General features: G+C 39.5%; 1 protein-coding gene across 5 annotated transcripts in view; it reads left to right on the top strand.

Moving 5' to 3' along the window:
• Nucleotides 1–16,199, top strand: part of PITPNC1 (phosphatidylinositol transfer protein cytoplasmic 1) — an 85,292-nt gene extending 69,093 nt beyond the window's left edge. For 4 of the 5 annotated variants that reach the window (XM_026860907.1, XM_026860906.1, XM_026860909.1 and 1 more), the window contains 3 exons: nucleotides 7,479–7,634; nucleotides 8,371–8,434; nucleotides 15,023–16,199. In XM_026860907.1, the coding sequence (XP_026716708.1) occupies nucleotides 7,479–7,634; nucleotides 8,371–8,434; nucleotides 15,023–15,282 (480 nt within the window). In that variant the 3' untranslated portion in view covers nucleotides 15,283–16,199. Of the gene's footprint in view, nucleotides 1–7,478; nucleotides 7,635–8,370; nucleotides 8,435–12,008; nucleotides 12,128–15,022 lie in introns of all 5 variants that reach the window. The other variant, XM_026860910.1, reaches the window with a different exon arrangement.
• Nucleotides 16,200–16,618: the final 419 nt, after the last annotated feature.

The raw sequence follows: 16,618 nt of genomic DNA, 5'->3' as shown, positions 1-16,618 counted from the left end.
AGCCCTCTCTTCTCCAGCTGAACCTCCCAACTCTCAGCCTGTCCTCACAGGGGGGGGCTCCAGCCCCCTGAGCATCTTTGTGGCCTCCTCTGGACCCGCTCCAACAGGTTCTTGTCTGTCTTACACTGGGGGCCCCAGAGCTGGACACAGCACTGCAGGGGGGTCTCACGAGAGCAGAGGGGGAGAATCCCCCCCCTCGCCCTGCTGCCCGCACTGCTCTGGGTGCAGCCCAGGACACTCTTCCCTTACCCACCAACGCTGTAACCCTATCATAGAAGTCCTCCAAGTCTGTCAGGAGCCATTTGCCCTTAATAGACCCATGTTGGCTGTCACCAACAACCTCCTTATTTTCCATGTGCCCCAACAGAGTTTCCAGGTCGATCTGCTCCATGACCTTGCTGGGCACAGAGGTGAGACTGACTGTAGTTCCCTGGGTCTTCCTTTTTTCCCTTTTTCAAAATGGGGGTTATGTTTCCCCTTTGCCAAGGCAGCTTCAGTGGGTTGCCACAACTTCTCAAGTATGACGGATAGTGGCTGAGCCACTTCACCCACCAGTTCCCTCAGGACCTGCAGATGCATCTCATCAGGTCCCATGGACTTGTGCAGCTTTGGGTTCTTTAGATGGTCTGAACCTGATCTTCTCCTACAGTGGACATATGATCAGACAGCACTAATTACATAGTTGCTATTAAGCTCGTATTTGTGATTTCCATTATTTTTAGCTTTAAAGTGCACCGTTATCCTTTATAAGCTGTTTTGGGTGAATATAAGTTTTTCAGAGCCCTCTGTCTGAAAAGCCCTTTTCTACAACTGACTGCAACCTTTGAGTTAGTGCATCAAATAACTCCTTGATTACAACAGAATGAACCACAGCAGCTTTAGTGTTGTTTTTCTCTTTTTTATATAACCACAAGATATGGCTGTGTATATGTTACACCGGTATCATCAATAGAGGTAATAATATTGCAGTTACCACAGGAGGGTTCAGGAGATATCCAGGGGACCCACGGCAGCAGGCTCAGCACAAACAAGTGAAGCAACCGTTCCATGCTCTCGAGCACCTATGATCGTTATTTTTCAGTTGCTCTCACATTAATCTTATAAACAGATCTATATTCTTCCTTTTATTATAACTTACATAGTAATGATTCACACATAAAAAGACATCTTCATAAAGAAAAAAAAAACATCTTTATATGTATAGTATTCCATTTGAATTGCGTAGCTCATTTTGACTTGTGCTGGTACTGATGAGAGAGAAGTGTTCCATGAAAATGTCGTGACAGTTGAAGGGAAAATGATTGAATTTAACTTTGTGCATATCTGCTTTTTGTCTCCTTCTAAATGTTAACTCAAATTGAAAAGTAAAAAGATATGGTTAGCTGGAGACTTAAGGAGAGCTGTTGTTTCATTGAGGGACAATTTAAAGGAACCTCTGCTGATAATCTCTTGACCAGAATTATCCAAGTGATTTGAATTATCTTAAGACTGGGGGGCTTCTCTGTCAGTGTGTGCACAAAAGGACTTAAATCAACAAGTAAATAGTGACTCAGAAGGCAGTTCTGTTAGCTATTAAAAACACATACACAGAGCCCAGTTGTCTTCCCTGGAGATATACTGATTTCTGCTGTCAAAAATGTTCTTGTAGCAGACTGGAGGAGGTATAACTGCAGCAATTCTGGGTATCCCAAAGCAGGTGACTTAATTTTAACTTAAAGACCATCTACAAACTTCGTTGTGAAGTAACCACCAGAATACTTAGCCGTGCTGCCACATCATAAATAAAGCCTTTTTTTTTTTACAAGCATGGACCTAAAAATCCTTAAACTTTTAAGAAGTTTAAATGTGAGCTTCCAGATTGAGAAAGCTTGAATTTAGATCCAAGCTAACAGGTTTGCCTGTTTTTCTGTAAGTAGTCACATATGTTTCCAAATCTGAATGTACATATTACATTGAATACAGAATTTTATATTTCTGTATAAAGACTGTACAAGCCTGCAGGTAAGAGTAGTTGTATATTTGTAGTCATTTCCTTGTGACTTTACCACCAATGAATATGTATCACCAGCCACCATGTATTCCCCATATAGACATACATATTTATCTGAATTATAGAAAAGAATAAAACTGAGCTATGCTGAAGAGTGAGGGCCTCAAGTGAATCATTCTCTGAAATGAAACATTTGCTGTGGATGTGAGCTACTGAGCACAATGTTCTTTGCGACCGTATTCAAGTTCACAGAATTGACAGTGTTTCATTTCCTGTTTATAACAAAGCAGTTGAGAGTTGGACAAATGGAATAAACTCTTTAAGGTACCTCCAAACAGAAAGATTTCGTGCAGCTGCTGCAGTGTTCTCCAACTGCTGGGTCTTTTTACTTCAACACAGCTGCACTGTAATAGGTCCAGCTTACTACTGTCCAGGTGCTTTCAGAATAACAAAACTTCTATCACATTGCAGAGCCAGAAAATTATGGTAGTTGAAGTAACACAACTGCCTCAGCTCCCACAGTGAGTGTGTGCAACATGTCAGTACAGTAGTTCTGTACAGGGCATAGCAAAAACACATTAAATTTTCCTTTTCCTTACTAACCTTGGTTGTGAGCTTACATAAAAGCTGGCTGGATTATCATATTTTAACACCTCAGAACTGTCCCAATATTTACAATCCTTAAGTATTTAGCTGGGTCTTCCAAAAAATGCATTTTAATGGAAATTCAAAAAAAAGAAAAAGAAAAAAAAAAAAGTCTTTAAAAAATCACTCCACATAAATGTCTGTAGTAGCATCTTTACATCAGCAAATCTTTCCAGAGCCCTAGCTATATAAGCTGAAATCAAAAACCTAGCAACTACAGCTGATGGTGAAATGCCAGATCACATGTAGTAAAACCATGAAAGATTGGTTCTGAAATTCAAGATCAAACAAAATGGTCTTCAGCTTAAAGGGGAAAAAAAAAAAATTGACTGCACTTCAAAAGGCCTGTGGTGGAATATATTGCGATACGAGTCTGAAAAAACAAATCTGTGGATTAAAAGGAAGGAAGGAAGTATCTGTTTCTGGGATATCTGAGTACCTTCCAGTAAGAGACTAGGATGCACAGCATAAGCACAGTGGACTTTCACCTCAGGAGAGCGTATTCAGCTTGGGAATCTTTTTTCCATGCTAAAATGGCCATACGAGCAGCAAGTAATTTTTGAGATTGATGGGTGACAAGGCTAACAAGATGTTCCATGCAGGCTTCCAGCACACAGACAAAGGGAGTGTTGCCAGCTGCAGAATAGTATGGCATCTTCATTCAAATCATGCCTGATACCATGGCAAAGCTAAGGACAAGCATGCTCAGTCAGGTCTGGAAGTTTTCTGTAAACAAGGAGTGTATTTCATTATTTAAGTAAAAAATAACATTTCAGAATTAATATGAAAAGGCATTGCAACAACCCACTGCTATATTGTCAACATGTTGGTGTTTGCTTCCTGGAAAGAGGGTTACAGTTCCACATCTGATGTCCATGACGACTGCAGTCCACGACCAAGGTTAAGTAAATAAATGCTAAATGCTAAATAATGGAATATCCAACAACAAGCACGCTGACCCGCCATACATGCCCTAAGTAAGAAACACTGGGAGAGTACTGTGTTTGAAACCGCATCCATCACTCTGTGGCTTTTTGTTTTATTGTAATTTTACATTTTATTCTCAAAGAAGCCCAGCTCATGGGTAATGATGTTTCTGCTATGTTAGCAGAAGTGCTATTTTTAAATCACTCTGCACCTGGCAATAATGTATTGCAAATACAGAGTAGGTTTTGCTCCTCTGTAGCAAAAGGATTTGCCAGATGGGCTTTCCTAATAAATTGTGTCTGATAAAAGGACGAGAAGGTTATTTAAACAAAAAGATTTTAGCTGTGCCATTACATTTAAAACAGATTGAGGATTTTGCCGGTAGATAAATTAAGGGGAAAACAGTGAATAGATGCAGTATTCTTTGGATGATGGCTTCTCTAGAAAGGAAGGCATGGGTGGATGAGAGCAAAAATAAGGCACACACGGAATTAATGTTCTAAATAATAACATAAAAATGGGGTCAGGCCCAAGATCAGCTTTCCCAGTGTCTAGGCACTGACAGCAGGGTTTCAAGGACGTGTGCCACGGAGAGCAGGCTGCTTCCCCCAGCCTGGTGCCTCTGGTTCGTGTTTTGCCAAGTGCCGTACCTTTCACAGGAGGAGTCAGGCACGGCCGCGGTGCGGTGCAGGCAGGTGCTCAGTGCTTCCTCCTGGGAGCCCGAGAGATGTGAGCGGGGCTCATGAGTCTGATTTGTTCTGACTGACCCAACGAGGGAGCTACACCATGAAAGTCAGGAGGAGAAGCAGTGCTGCGTACCAGTCTTATTTCTACTTGCATTTAATAGAAAAATAATCATCGTGGCTTAGTTTTATTTTTTAAGAAGGACCTTATATGCCTAATTGCGGAAAGGATTCCAGGCTGTTAATCTTGCAATTTGAAGCCATAAGTTTGGCACATAAAACCATTTTGGGTTGTGGCTTTTATGTCAAAAAAATTCTGAGTGATTTCAGTGAGCTTTGGATCAGACACTGGAGAGCAAAAGACGAACAGTTCTGGTCACACCAAAGGTCCTTCTCATGTGGTATTGCTCCCTGTGGCTGTGGCCAAGAGCAGAGGCCTGAGAAAGGTGTCAATATATTCAAAATAGAGAGATAAATATAGGTATTCTTCCCCTAAATACTTCCTCATATGAACCAGAGCACAAGCTGTTTCTGAGCCAGAATTTGTGTGTTTCTAAAATAGCCCAAGACTTTTTAAAACACCTGCTTTTTTTAACATCTGGGCAAAAAGCCTAGTGATGTTACTTTTACTTATAACGACTCACCTCTACAAAACACTTACACCCTTTGAATTGATGGCCCAGAGATTAAACTCTCATGTTCACTTTGCTTAATGTTGCTGTGCATCTTGCGTCCTACTCAGGCTATATGCAATCTTTGAGTTTTAGCTCACCTGAGCAAGCATTCAGTAAAATCTTTAACATCTTGATCCTTCATCCACCAGTCTGGAAATCTGTTCCTCTGAATCCTTTCCATCTCCTGGCTTGCATTCATCAGTCCACAGTTTTATAGTATCAATATGTTAATGTTTTCAGAAAGGCAGGAATTTCCATAAAAGCTATTAGATACAAGTTGCCCGTGCTGTCCATCATTGCCTGGCTCTTTGCTTGAAACTGCCCAGCCAATTTGACTAAACTTCCATGTCCTTCAAGAAGAATGGGTATGATTAAGGGAAGCAAAAAGTGCCCTCTCTGGGTGCTGTTAAATGAATTTGCAACCAGGAGTGAAGTCACGGATGCACTGCATTGCAGTAGGTGGATTATTTGTGGGCCACCAACGTCAGAATAATTTCCTCAGCGAATCTGCTCGTCTGCCAGGTTAACTTCACCAAAAGAAAGCAAATCTCTGCTTTCATGGCATCCAGAGGGCTCCCGTGGTTTGAACAAGACACGAGTTTTATGCATGACTGAGCAGTCAGGCAGGGTAGCTGTTCATTATTTAATTTTTATTTATAAATTCTGAATACTTGATACTGATTCAAACTCATTACATTAAATCCCTTTGGACTGCACTGATGTTATTCCATCATAGATCTGGTTACTGCTGAAGGGGTATAAAGTATAATACTCAGTATTATTAAAGTGTGTATCTGAAATGCTTAATCAACAGCTCCATCACACTAGCACCGTATGTGTCTGTAAGAAAGAGCAGACCCTTCCCTACAGGAAAGTATTTTCCTTTGACTTTCCTTTTTAGAAATTCTTATTTTACACTGGAATATTCTGCCGGAATATTTGAAATCATATTTTCTGTAATAATTTCTTTATTCATGGAACCATCTACTAGAATTTCACATCTTTCCGAATATTATGTCTTAGTTCTTCCCTTTTTACTTTTTTCTTTTTATTATTAATATTATTATACTGATTGCTTCAGGCAGTGATCAGTTATAAAACAACTCTTTCAACCAGAAAATATCTAGATCAATCTGAGGTCAGGTTTTACTGAGTGAGAAGATTGGCGACAGCATGTGACTGTGAGTTGTGATATACAGTGGTATGCCGCTCTGATATATGATGACGCTGAACTGTTTTTTATAGCAATTTAACATTGAAACCTTATTATACTGCGAGCTTAAAGTTTCTACTTAGAAAAGAATATGTCAGCAATAAAAGCAATGACTTTCACAGAGAAGGAAAACTATCACCTCATCAGAGTTTTGTAAAGAAGCTTTAATGACAGAGCTTGAGTTTATGGATATTCAGAAAATCAGAAGCCACGTTGGGAGATAAGGAAACGTTAGAAAAAAGGAATGCTGACTGATACATAAGCTCACATCGAATGAAAGAAAATTAAAATCAGAGTAGAATTACCAAAATTTTGTGAGGTTTTCTCCTGGTTGTCTTCCATTAACGCGTCATTTAAGCACATACTTAAATACATGTTTAATTGCTTTTATACAAAGGACGGATTTAAAAGACCTTCCCAGATCTCAGCTTTGGGGAAGGCAGCGCAGATGAGCACTGGTGGTTACACTTGAAGACAGATTTTTGAAGCTCCACTATGAATTTCCTGAAACTACATTGTTTTCAAGCTTTAAAAATCAGTGCTTAACTAGAAATTATTTCTGTTTAAAAGATGTAATTAGCAGGATTGGACATAAAGTGAAATGGAATTATACCAATATGGAAAATAGCACTTTGATAGATAAAACTGTATCTTGCACAGATGAAAGTAAACTTTAAAGATGAACTAATGTCCTTATTGGTTTTTTTGGTCTTGCTACTGTGATTTCAACAGCAATTTATTTGATTTCCCAGCTTGTAAAAGAGAGACAGAGTTGCAATTAGTCGGTCCATAATTAGCCCATAACCCAGTTGTAATTGGAGGAGTTTCATACTTGGCTCTCCACCTGCATATACAAGTTCACTTAAAATTGAAATGGCATTGTCAGGGTCGCATCAGCGTTGATGTGTCAAAGCTCAGGTTGGACACGATTTCAGGAAGACAGGCATGGGTCGGGAGTACTAGTAAGTCACACTGAGGGAGTAGAGGAAAAGCAAGCTCTGAAGAAGCAAGGCTTTTTATTTTTTCCAAAGGCCATAAATAACACTTGGAGTGCATTGTATTGTAATGACTTGCAGAACATATTTTCCTATGGCAGAACATGTCCTAGATGGTAGGATTGTCAAAGCATCTCCAAGAATGTGTTGCCATCGATTCACTGGCTGTTAGATAAAAGACAGGATGGGATTTTAGTACATTCTAGAGCTTATTTAAGTCAATGTCATACTATTTTTTCATAATGTTTATTAGTGTGTTTTCCTATTTTATGTCTTACCAAAACATTTACCAAAACTGACAAAAAGGACTTCCTCTCCTACATTTCCCAGTGTATTTTCTTTGGTTTTCAGGATCCTAAATATTTCAAGTCACAGAAGACTGGGAGAGGCCAATTAAAAGAAGGCTGGAGAGAGACCCATCAGCCAATTATGTGTTCCTACAAACTTGTGACTGTGAAATTTGAAGTCTGGGGACTTCAAACCAGAGTGGAGCAATTTGTACACAAGGTCAGTGAAACAGGAGCTGTTTCTTATCCTTCACATAAGCAGAACTTGAGTACTGCCCTGCACAGGAATGTGCCTATGGCTGTGTAGAAGCTAGGGAGCTCAGCCGAATCTGCTTTCAGTCCTTTCTCAAGGTCTGAAGGATCTGGAGCAGAGCCAGAGTTCATCTCTGGGTGTAAACTTGGCGAAGCCTGGAGCTGCTCACATCTAAAGGTTGAGAAAAACTATCAATAACATTTTCAATACTGTAAGCTGAAGTATTTACAAGTATACATGAGCGCCATACATGTCGCAATGATGTGCAGAATTTCTTACAAACAGGCAGTGGGAAAGTTTTCTCATCGGTCTACTAAAAAAATTAATTAATGAATGGCATTAACAGCCAAATGATAATATTTTATAGAGTAGTGACCTTCCACATGATTAAAAAATGAACAAGGAAAAAGGAAACTTCCAGAACGTCTGATTGCCTGAAGATTAATGCATTCTGTACACGTTCCCAAATGGCTTTCCATGCGAGTCAAAGCCATGCTACAGTGCTGGCACTAGATCCGCTTCACGTGGGAGGTTGGACTACAAGATCTTCAGAGCCAGGAGGTCTGACTGTCTAGGGCATGTCTCTTTAGACACAAAACTGTCAGAACATTTTTCACTTTAAATCATGTTGAAAGACACCAGTGTTACTTCTCCAGAATGTTTTGTTGCCACAGAGATATTTAACCTTTTCCTTGTTCTGCAGGTGGTCAGAGATATACTCTTGATTGGTCACCGGCAGGCTTTTGCCTGGGTTGACGAGTGGTACGGTAAGTACTCTCCAAATTTAGCCCCTTTAAAAGGGCTGATGCAACGCTTCCGACAATTAACAACAGATTTCCATTTGCTTTCATGGATCATCAGGTCCTGGGGTGTAAGTCGTTCATGAAAGAGATGGAACGGCGTTCAGTTTCTCTGGAACATACGGAGCTGGTTTACAGCAGGTCCTTTGTAACAAGAGCAGGCTGTATTTTAGGCAGCCAGTAGGCTGCATACAGGGACGCCTTTACATCCCATGCACCTCAGTGTGTATGCATCAGTCCCGTCCCCTGCATTGTAGGCAGCTAGAAGCTGCCCCTTGCCAAGAGTCATTTATATGGAGAACAGCATGCAGGTTTGAATAAAGCTGCTCATTAAGACTGCATTAACATGCAGTCATTTCCATACTGCAAACTCCTAAGGCCTCTGACCCAACACAATTTTCGCTTTTTAGGAAAGTTTTAAACGGTTAATATGGATTGCAATAAAGAAAAGATGGAGCTCTAACATCCTTTCTGAAAAATGGATATAAATGTAAAGCCTACTGGGTCTGATTCAACAGCAGCTGCATGAAAAAAACTGTTCTGAATCCATGAACCAGCTGTAGGAATGGGCACTTTCAATGGTACAGAGTAATCTGAATATCAAAACAGCCAATTACATTTTATAAAATCAGCTTGCAGGATTTGTGCTCTTTACATGTATTTTCAGTAAGATGTATCCATAATCATAGAAACTTGTGAAATGGTTTCTAAGACATCCCTGTAACATATAATAGAAATTTGGGAATATATTTAGAATGTTTATTTAGACCCTCCTTAAGCTTCAGGAAACACCATTTGGGGCATTTCATGGATAAAAATGACACCTGTCTTTCATCAAAACTCAGAAACATTCTGCATTGCTTAGAAATAGTCAATTAGCCCAGCTGGTACAAACACAGCTCCAGTGACTTCATCAACCTGAATAATTTTACACTGGAATCTGACAACAAACTCATTGTGCTGGGTTTTTTTAAAAAAACAGGGACATTTGCTTTTGAAATCACAATGTTCTTATAACTTTAATACTGCATGAGAACCTTGTGCTGTGATAATCATAAAAATAGTGAAATCTTCTAAAAAATACCTTCTATTTTGGGATAGCCATAAACTAGTAAAAAAATTGTGTATTCAGTGAGAAAGAGTTCTTAAGGGATACTGGGGTTTTATTTTAGAAATTTTTTTTTCATTTTTTACCTGGAATATAGTGATCCATTCTTTTCCCTGTACAAAGTCAGGGAAACTAATGATTTTAAATAAAGAAGCCCGACTTCATGAAAAACTGAGCCCACGAACTTGCCCCAAATCTACCCAAAGTAGCCATTAAAGCAAGACATAAAGAAATGTTACTGGGAAGCAAAGTCATCTTCACTTTAGCAGAGTTATTGATAATGATAACAAGCAAATAGTCATGAAGTTAAACATACAGAATAGGTTTAGTCCCAAAACACTTAACCACAGATTTTCCCATCTTAACTCTGAATGCGCCCTGTCAAAAATACTCTTTCCATAAATGAAATATTGTGATACACAATTATCTTGTGGATTTTTACTGTCACGGTGAGGTTTTTTTACTAAATAATACAGTGTACTTTTAGAACTTAATTGTCAGGCTAAGTACAGAACCTAAAATCTGGGCTTACTAAAACAGACATGAATAAAGGGTAAGTATATAGCAAGATTTATTAAAAAAAAAGGAAGTGCAGAAAGTTAGTTCAGGTAACTCTGTGCTGTCTGCAGCCCTTATACCACTCCACTTGTCTGAACCGTTGGTAGGACTCCGAGTATTTCATTATCCAAAATGAGTGAGATCCAATTTGCATCCATCCAGTTTGGTGTAATACATCTACAAAGATCTGTAGAACTCTTGTGGTACTGCTCTTGATATGTTTATGTGTGTGGGGAGAGTTTTTCAAAAATGCAGTTTTTAAAGCGTCTGTGTGTCTTCAATGTGTCTGTTACCATCTTTTAAAATAAAAATTTGAGAATGACTTGGAGATCATGTTAGTCAGCTAAACTGAATCAAATAATCGGTGTAATAAAATCAGTTGTTAAACAACATTATGTTATGGATATTACTGACTGATTACTGTTACTGATACTGTAAGTATGAATGTGTCTTGACATTAAATTTACTGAACTATATTTAGCTTTATTATTAACAAAATCTATTTTCACAGTGTTACTAATAAAGAGCATGTTCTCTGCTTGGCAAAGTCCATCCTTAGCATGTTACTGACATGGCTTGTGAGCTTGTTTTCCATTCCAGATAACAGTAAAAGGAAAAGACTAAAAGAGTATGAGTTAGTGATACTACATGTTTCCTTCTGATCGAAATTTTAGACTGTATTTCATTTTCACTGGTGAAATGTCACATTGTGCTGCTAATATAACAGCTAAAGTTATATCTTTCCTTAAAAGCTGTCTCAAAATGCAGCACGAGACTCGTATCCCCTAACAAGGAGTGGTGTGATGTAAGAATTCACAGATCCAAATGGCACATAATAACCTTCAGAGAAATGATAGCCTCAGGAACAGAACCACAGTGTGCATTACCAAAAGGGGTACACATTTGCGAGTGTACAGTGCTAATAAAACGCTATTTAAGTTTTAGGAGTAAAAGGTCGATGGCTATTTTCATGAAACGCTGAAGTTATCGAACTGTTGTAAAGAACAGACCGAAATTCTGACAGCCTTCATGTTTGCTTACACCTTACTCTCAAGTAGATTTACTGAAAGCATGGGAATACTCCGAAGAGTAAGGTCACAAGTCAATTAATTGGACTCTTTATGTCTTTACTGGAAATGTGGTTTATGACAAATCTTTTAAAAATCTGTAATAATGCTCGGAGTTACATAGCAAGCACCAAACAGATCATGCACTAGTTTGACAACATCAGGCATGCCTAGACAGTGATAAGTGAGCCTGCTGGAATCAGCCTGATTTCTATATATTTCTAATTTTTATAATTCATTAAGTTGCTTGAGGCTACAAAACTGTTAACGTATTCGCTATTAACTCACCAGCATAATTAAGTGTTGGTTTCTGGAATCTAAGCTCATGTGTGCTCTAACAGTAAGAATGTTTTCTGGTTATGAGAGGTACTCTGCAAAGATAACATAAAACCTTTTTGAAAGTGCCTGGCAAGGTAAGTAAATATTTATAGTATTTTTGTATCTATCCTTTATTCCAAGGGATCTTCTAAAATCTTTTTAGAAGATCTTGGCCTTTGCAAAGGGCTGCACTTCGGTACTTTTTGCCTACCTTATGTTACACAGATACTCCTAAACAATTTCCACTCCTTCCTGTTCTCTGACGTCCTTTGACTTAACCTTCTTACACCTTCCTTGGCTGATATAACTACCTTTATGAGTGGCTCTTCATAAAGCTAGTTGCTCCATGCTTTTTTTTTAAATCATTTTTTGGCTTCTGCTGACAGACTATGTGTTCCTAGAACGTTCTCCTTAAGGGGAAAAAAAAAAAAAAAAAAAAAAGTTTGCACTGAATCAATGGAAAATGCCAACAATTTTGAACTTTTTACAGATATGACTATGGATGATGTTCGAGAATTCGAGAAAAATATGCATGAAAAAACCAACATTAAAGTTTGCAACCAACATTCATCTACTGTGGATGAGATAGAGAGCCATGCCAAAGCAAGAGTATGTCACTTTTTAAAACATATTGCCCATCCTCGGCTAATACACCTGCACAGATCAGAGAAGAGCAACCAACTGATCTTGCTGACCACTCAGTGGTGTTTTGGGGAGGTTTTGCTTCAGTAGGAACCGAATCTTTCTCGATCAAGTGCAGTCCTGCCTTTCTTTTGCACTGTAAACTGCCACTGATGTAAGAAAGGGTGGGGTTGGGCTCCTATGCAACTCCCTGTCTTCCAGGAAAACACAATTCTCAAATTTCACTTGGATACATAAAGAGGAAGTTAAATAGGAGTTTTACTTTCTATTATTTGAATGGTCAAAAAAACGCAAGAGTTCAGAGTGCTTCAGTCAAAAAGCCAGGAACATGGGGAGTGGAAAATTTCTGTGGGACTGATAAAATTGTTTGCTTCACCAGGAAAAAAAATAAGCTAATGAATTATTCACTCTTTTCAAACTAATTTTAATGTTGTCATCGATTAGCTACCAACAATGTGAGAAGTATTTTCGGATGTAACAGCAGTTTGTGGAGAAGAACAGGTTTCTGTGTAGGTTCTTTGATTGAGATTCTGGAAATTTCATAGAGTATTTAAGTTCCTAATTTGGACACCGCAAGTAGAGGGCTAAAATTAGAAATTATTACTATTTGCAAATAGAAAAGATGCAGTGATATTTGCTTTTGAAATGTCGTTATTCCTTTATTTCTGCTAACTGCACTGCAGGGGCTCAGTGATGGTTTTACTCATGTAAAGGCTTCAAGTCTTTCCTTTGTTCTTACTCAGTAAAAACTGTCACCAGCCTGAGAAGATGTTGTCCAAGTAATAACCAGGAAGGTAATTCTCGTGTCTGTAATGCTGCAGCTCTGTTGACATCAAGGTTACTCCTTAGTTGAACAGTAAATTGAGAATCAGTTCTGACTTTGGCTCTACGCTCCGGGGTTTGGCTTTCAATGAAGTCTGCCCTCCTTAGATCCCATGTGGATAAACTAAAAAAAAAAAAAAAAAAAAAGAGACTGAGCCTTCTCAGCTCAGGGTAAGGACTTTTTTTACTTGAGTGTATATCAGAACAGAAGGGAATTTAAAGCAAGTATAAGCTGAAAAGCAGAGGTCAACTGAGGGAAAAATAAGTATTTCATGTCTGAATTTGAAATGAACAATCTTGGAGACGACCACTTAGCAAGATTTCAGTCAGCCTTCAGTTCAGTACCCAGTAAACTGAGAAATCATCCTGTCCTCTTTCACTTTCATGTATCCAAGACAGCATTTGCTTCACGTTGTACCCAAAGTCCTCAATCGAAAATAGCTGAAGTGAACGCATGGGCTGCCTTTGATGTCAGGGTGCTTTTAAACCCTTTGGGTTCAGAAACAGGAGACACGCTGTTACAGGGTGTGAAACAAAATGTAAATCAGCAAAACGGGTTCAAATCTATCTCCAGCACAAGTAGGTACAGTTCCTCTGAGACCATCTGTTTATTTCCACCACTTCTCTCAGAAGTTGAAAACGGCTTGGTCCTCACTCCTAATAACTGGCAGTGTCCCTGGAACGTTGTCTGCAGGGAGGAGAGAAGGCAGCTGGCAAGATGCACGCTTTTGTTTATTTAATAGGATGTAGTAATACAACATAGAGCTGCTTTTACATAACATTTGCAGCCAAGGCTACAGATGCATGCAGCTGGGTAATATTAAAAAAGTATCGATGTACGGAAAGTGTAGGATTTTCTCATACATATGGTGAGCACCACTGCCAGTCCTGTTTCTCAGACACCCAAGTGTGCAAGAATTTTAAATTGATCGAAATGCCAGTGTCTTTATTTCTGGGGGGTTTTTTTCAGCTTTCAGAGCTCAAAGAATCCATAAAACAGTTTCATGAAATACTTCAAATAATTCAAATTCAACATGATGTTCAGTGAAAACCATCAAATTTATTTCCGTCGGCTCAGTGGAGATCTTGCAGACAACGTAGACATGAAGCAGCAGGTTCCAGAAGAGTCTTGCTGATTTTTTGCTCAACTTAGCAGTTTGTAGCAGATCTGGGATTTTATGGGAAAAGTTTTGCACGGCTGGGCTCAGAGCACATCTATGCCGGGATCGCTCTGCCCTCTTGTGGGTTTCTGCAGCACTGTGACACGTTTGTCACCTGCACGAGCAGACTTCCAGCGCTGTCTGTGGCCCCGATTTGCAAAGGGGCTTTCCCCTCTCATCTCATTTTGCCTCTGTTTTGCAGGGAATTAAACAGTGGAATTGTCAGTTGGCCATAAACGTTTAAGTACAGATTCTGGATGGAAAAGTTGGAAAGTTTGTTGTGGCTTGGTCAAGTGCAAGGGAATTCTTTACGTTTTATTATAGTAGAGAAGTAAAATCGCCCCGGTTATGTGCACGCAGCTGTGACTAGAAGTCAGTGGAAGCTGTGCATGAGAGGAGAGAGAATTTTTCATCCCTTGGTAATTACAGTAGGCAAACAAACCGATGCCAACCCTCTACCCATTCATGCTCATAATCTAAACGAAAGAAACAAGACCCCTACCGGGTTTACTTGCTTGGAAGTTCTGAAATAATTCTGCTTGCTGACTGTGTGTCTAAATGTATTCTTTAATCGCCTGTGAAATAGCTTGATTTTTCCAGCAATTGCAGAGGTAGCAATCTTTATTCAGTTCAGAGCCAGGTAGAAGGATCATAGTGATGACTGTACTTAACTTTGTTTCCTTGACGGTTGCTGCTTATTGTGCTCCGATCAGTGCAGTACAGTAGGAGGGCACTGGTGTGGAGAATCACTTAATGAGATGCATGATAAGCAGTCATTCCCTGATGTAGAATTTGGATGGAAGCAGTTTAACTGAGTTCATGAAATGATCATTGGAGGTGATTCTAACGTGCCTTTATCTTTCTTCCCTTCTTGTTGAAGACATGACAATGGATGAAGTCCGAGAGTTTGAACGAGCAACTCAGGAAGCTACCAACAAGAAGATTGGGATTTTCCCACCTGCAATATCTATCTCTAACATTTCCATGCCTTCTTCAACCCGCAGTGCTCCATCTAGTGCTCCATCAACTCCTCTCTCCACAGATGCTCCTGAATTCCTAACAGTTCCCAAAGACCGGCCTCGCAAAAAGTCTGCTCCAGAAACTCTCACTCTTCCAGATCCAGCAAAAAAACCCCTTTAAATTAACCCAGCATGTTTCCTCCCGATAAGCCATGTCTACCACAGCAAGAGTGGCATAACTCAATTTCTACAAAGGTCATGGTGGTTTGTTGGTTGGTTTTTTTTGCTTAAAATAATCTTACTGGTGTGGAAAGATTACTTCTTTTCTCAGACTTGATCCTGAAAACCTTCAGAGAAGTGCATGCAAGAGAATGTAGTTTGTATATTCCTAAAGTAGTGTTTCAAGCCATATATATGGTGCATCTTACTGACATACAGTGAAATAGTCTGAGGGGAATCCTGTAAAAGAAAATAAATCTTTCTGTAGCAGTATTCTACCTACAAATCCTCATCTAGGTCATAGCATTTATAACTGGGAGTAGGTATTTACTAAAGCTGCCAAGGACTTCTGAGGCAAATTAGTGCCAGCTAGAATGCAGGGTTAATAGGAAAAAAACCCTCCCATTTTCTTCTTTTATAGCCAATTTTAAAATCTTTCCTACTCTCAAGCTTCTCCTGTGTATTCACGAACATCTGACCTGTAACTCATTGTACTTGAGCACTGACAGCAATCACTCAGACTCACGTTTTGCTTAATATGACTCAGGATTTGGGGCCTAGCTAACAAACACAAAACTTTTCGAACCTAAAATATCACTGTATTGAAGCCCCAGTTGCTATTAATTATACTGACTTTGAGGCCATTGAACTATTTCTATCTTGCACAGAATTTGTAAAAGAAACCACCCATTTCTTGTAGATAATGTATTTTAATAGCTCTCCCTTCCTTTTGTGATCTCTTAAGTGTGTATTGCTGTTCATTAATGGTGTTCCATGTGGAAGACTGAAAAAATAAAAAAAAAAAGCAGCTAAATTGAGCCACTTGAGAAGCAAAACCGATGAATTCTGTCTTTTCCTCACTGGAAGAAGAGTGGTAGTTACGCTGTAAGACCTTGAATGTAAATGAAAGAAAACACAAGACTCCTTTTTCTTTCCTGCCTTGCATCTTTCCTAAACAGCACAACCTGCTAACAGAAAGCTGGTTCCAGGCTTTGCCATCATCCAGGGAAGGGGTGAAACTCACTCACTTTAAAAAGCAAATGAATTGTGGGGCTGCTCAGTCCCACAGTTAGTAGGCTGACATTAAGGAAACAGAAGTGTTCTTCCCCGTCTGCATGTGAGATCACTCTTCAATCTCAGGAATTAAAATGTAGAACAGGATGTTTCCCAGCAGGGAAGAGTAGGTTGTGGAAGGAGGAGCAGAATAAATGGCAGAAGTGGTCTCTTCCTTCCTTTTCAAAATGTAAACGCCGTGGGAAACTTCCCCCCCCCCCCCCCCCCCCCCCCCCCCCCCCCCC

Source organism: Athene cunicularia (genome assembly GCF_003259725.1).
Source record: "Athene cunicularia isolate RWA chromosome 18 unlocalized genomic scaffold, athCun1 chr18_part1, whole genome shotgun sequence".
NCBI lineage: Eukaryota > Metazoa > Chordata > Aves > Strigiformes > Strigidae > Athene > Athene cunicularia.
Note: the sequence above shows the minus strand (reverse complement) of the source record. Positions and strands in the feature narration are given on the sequence as shown.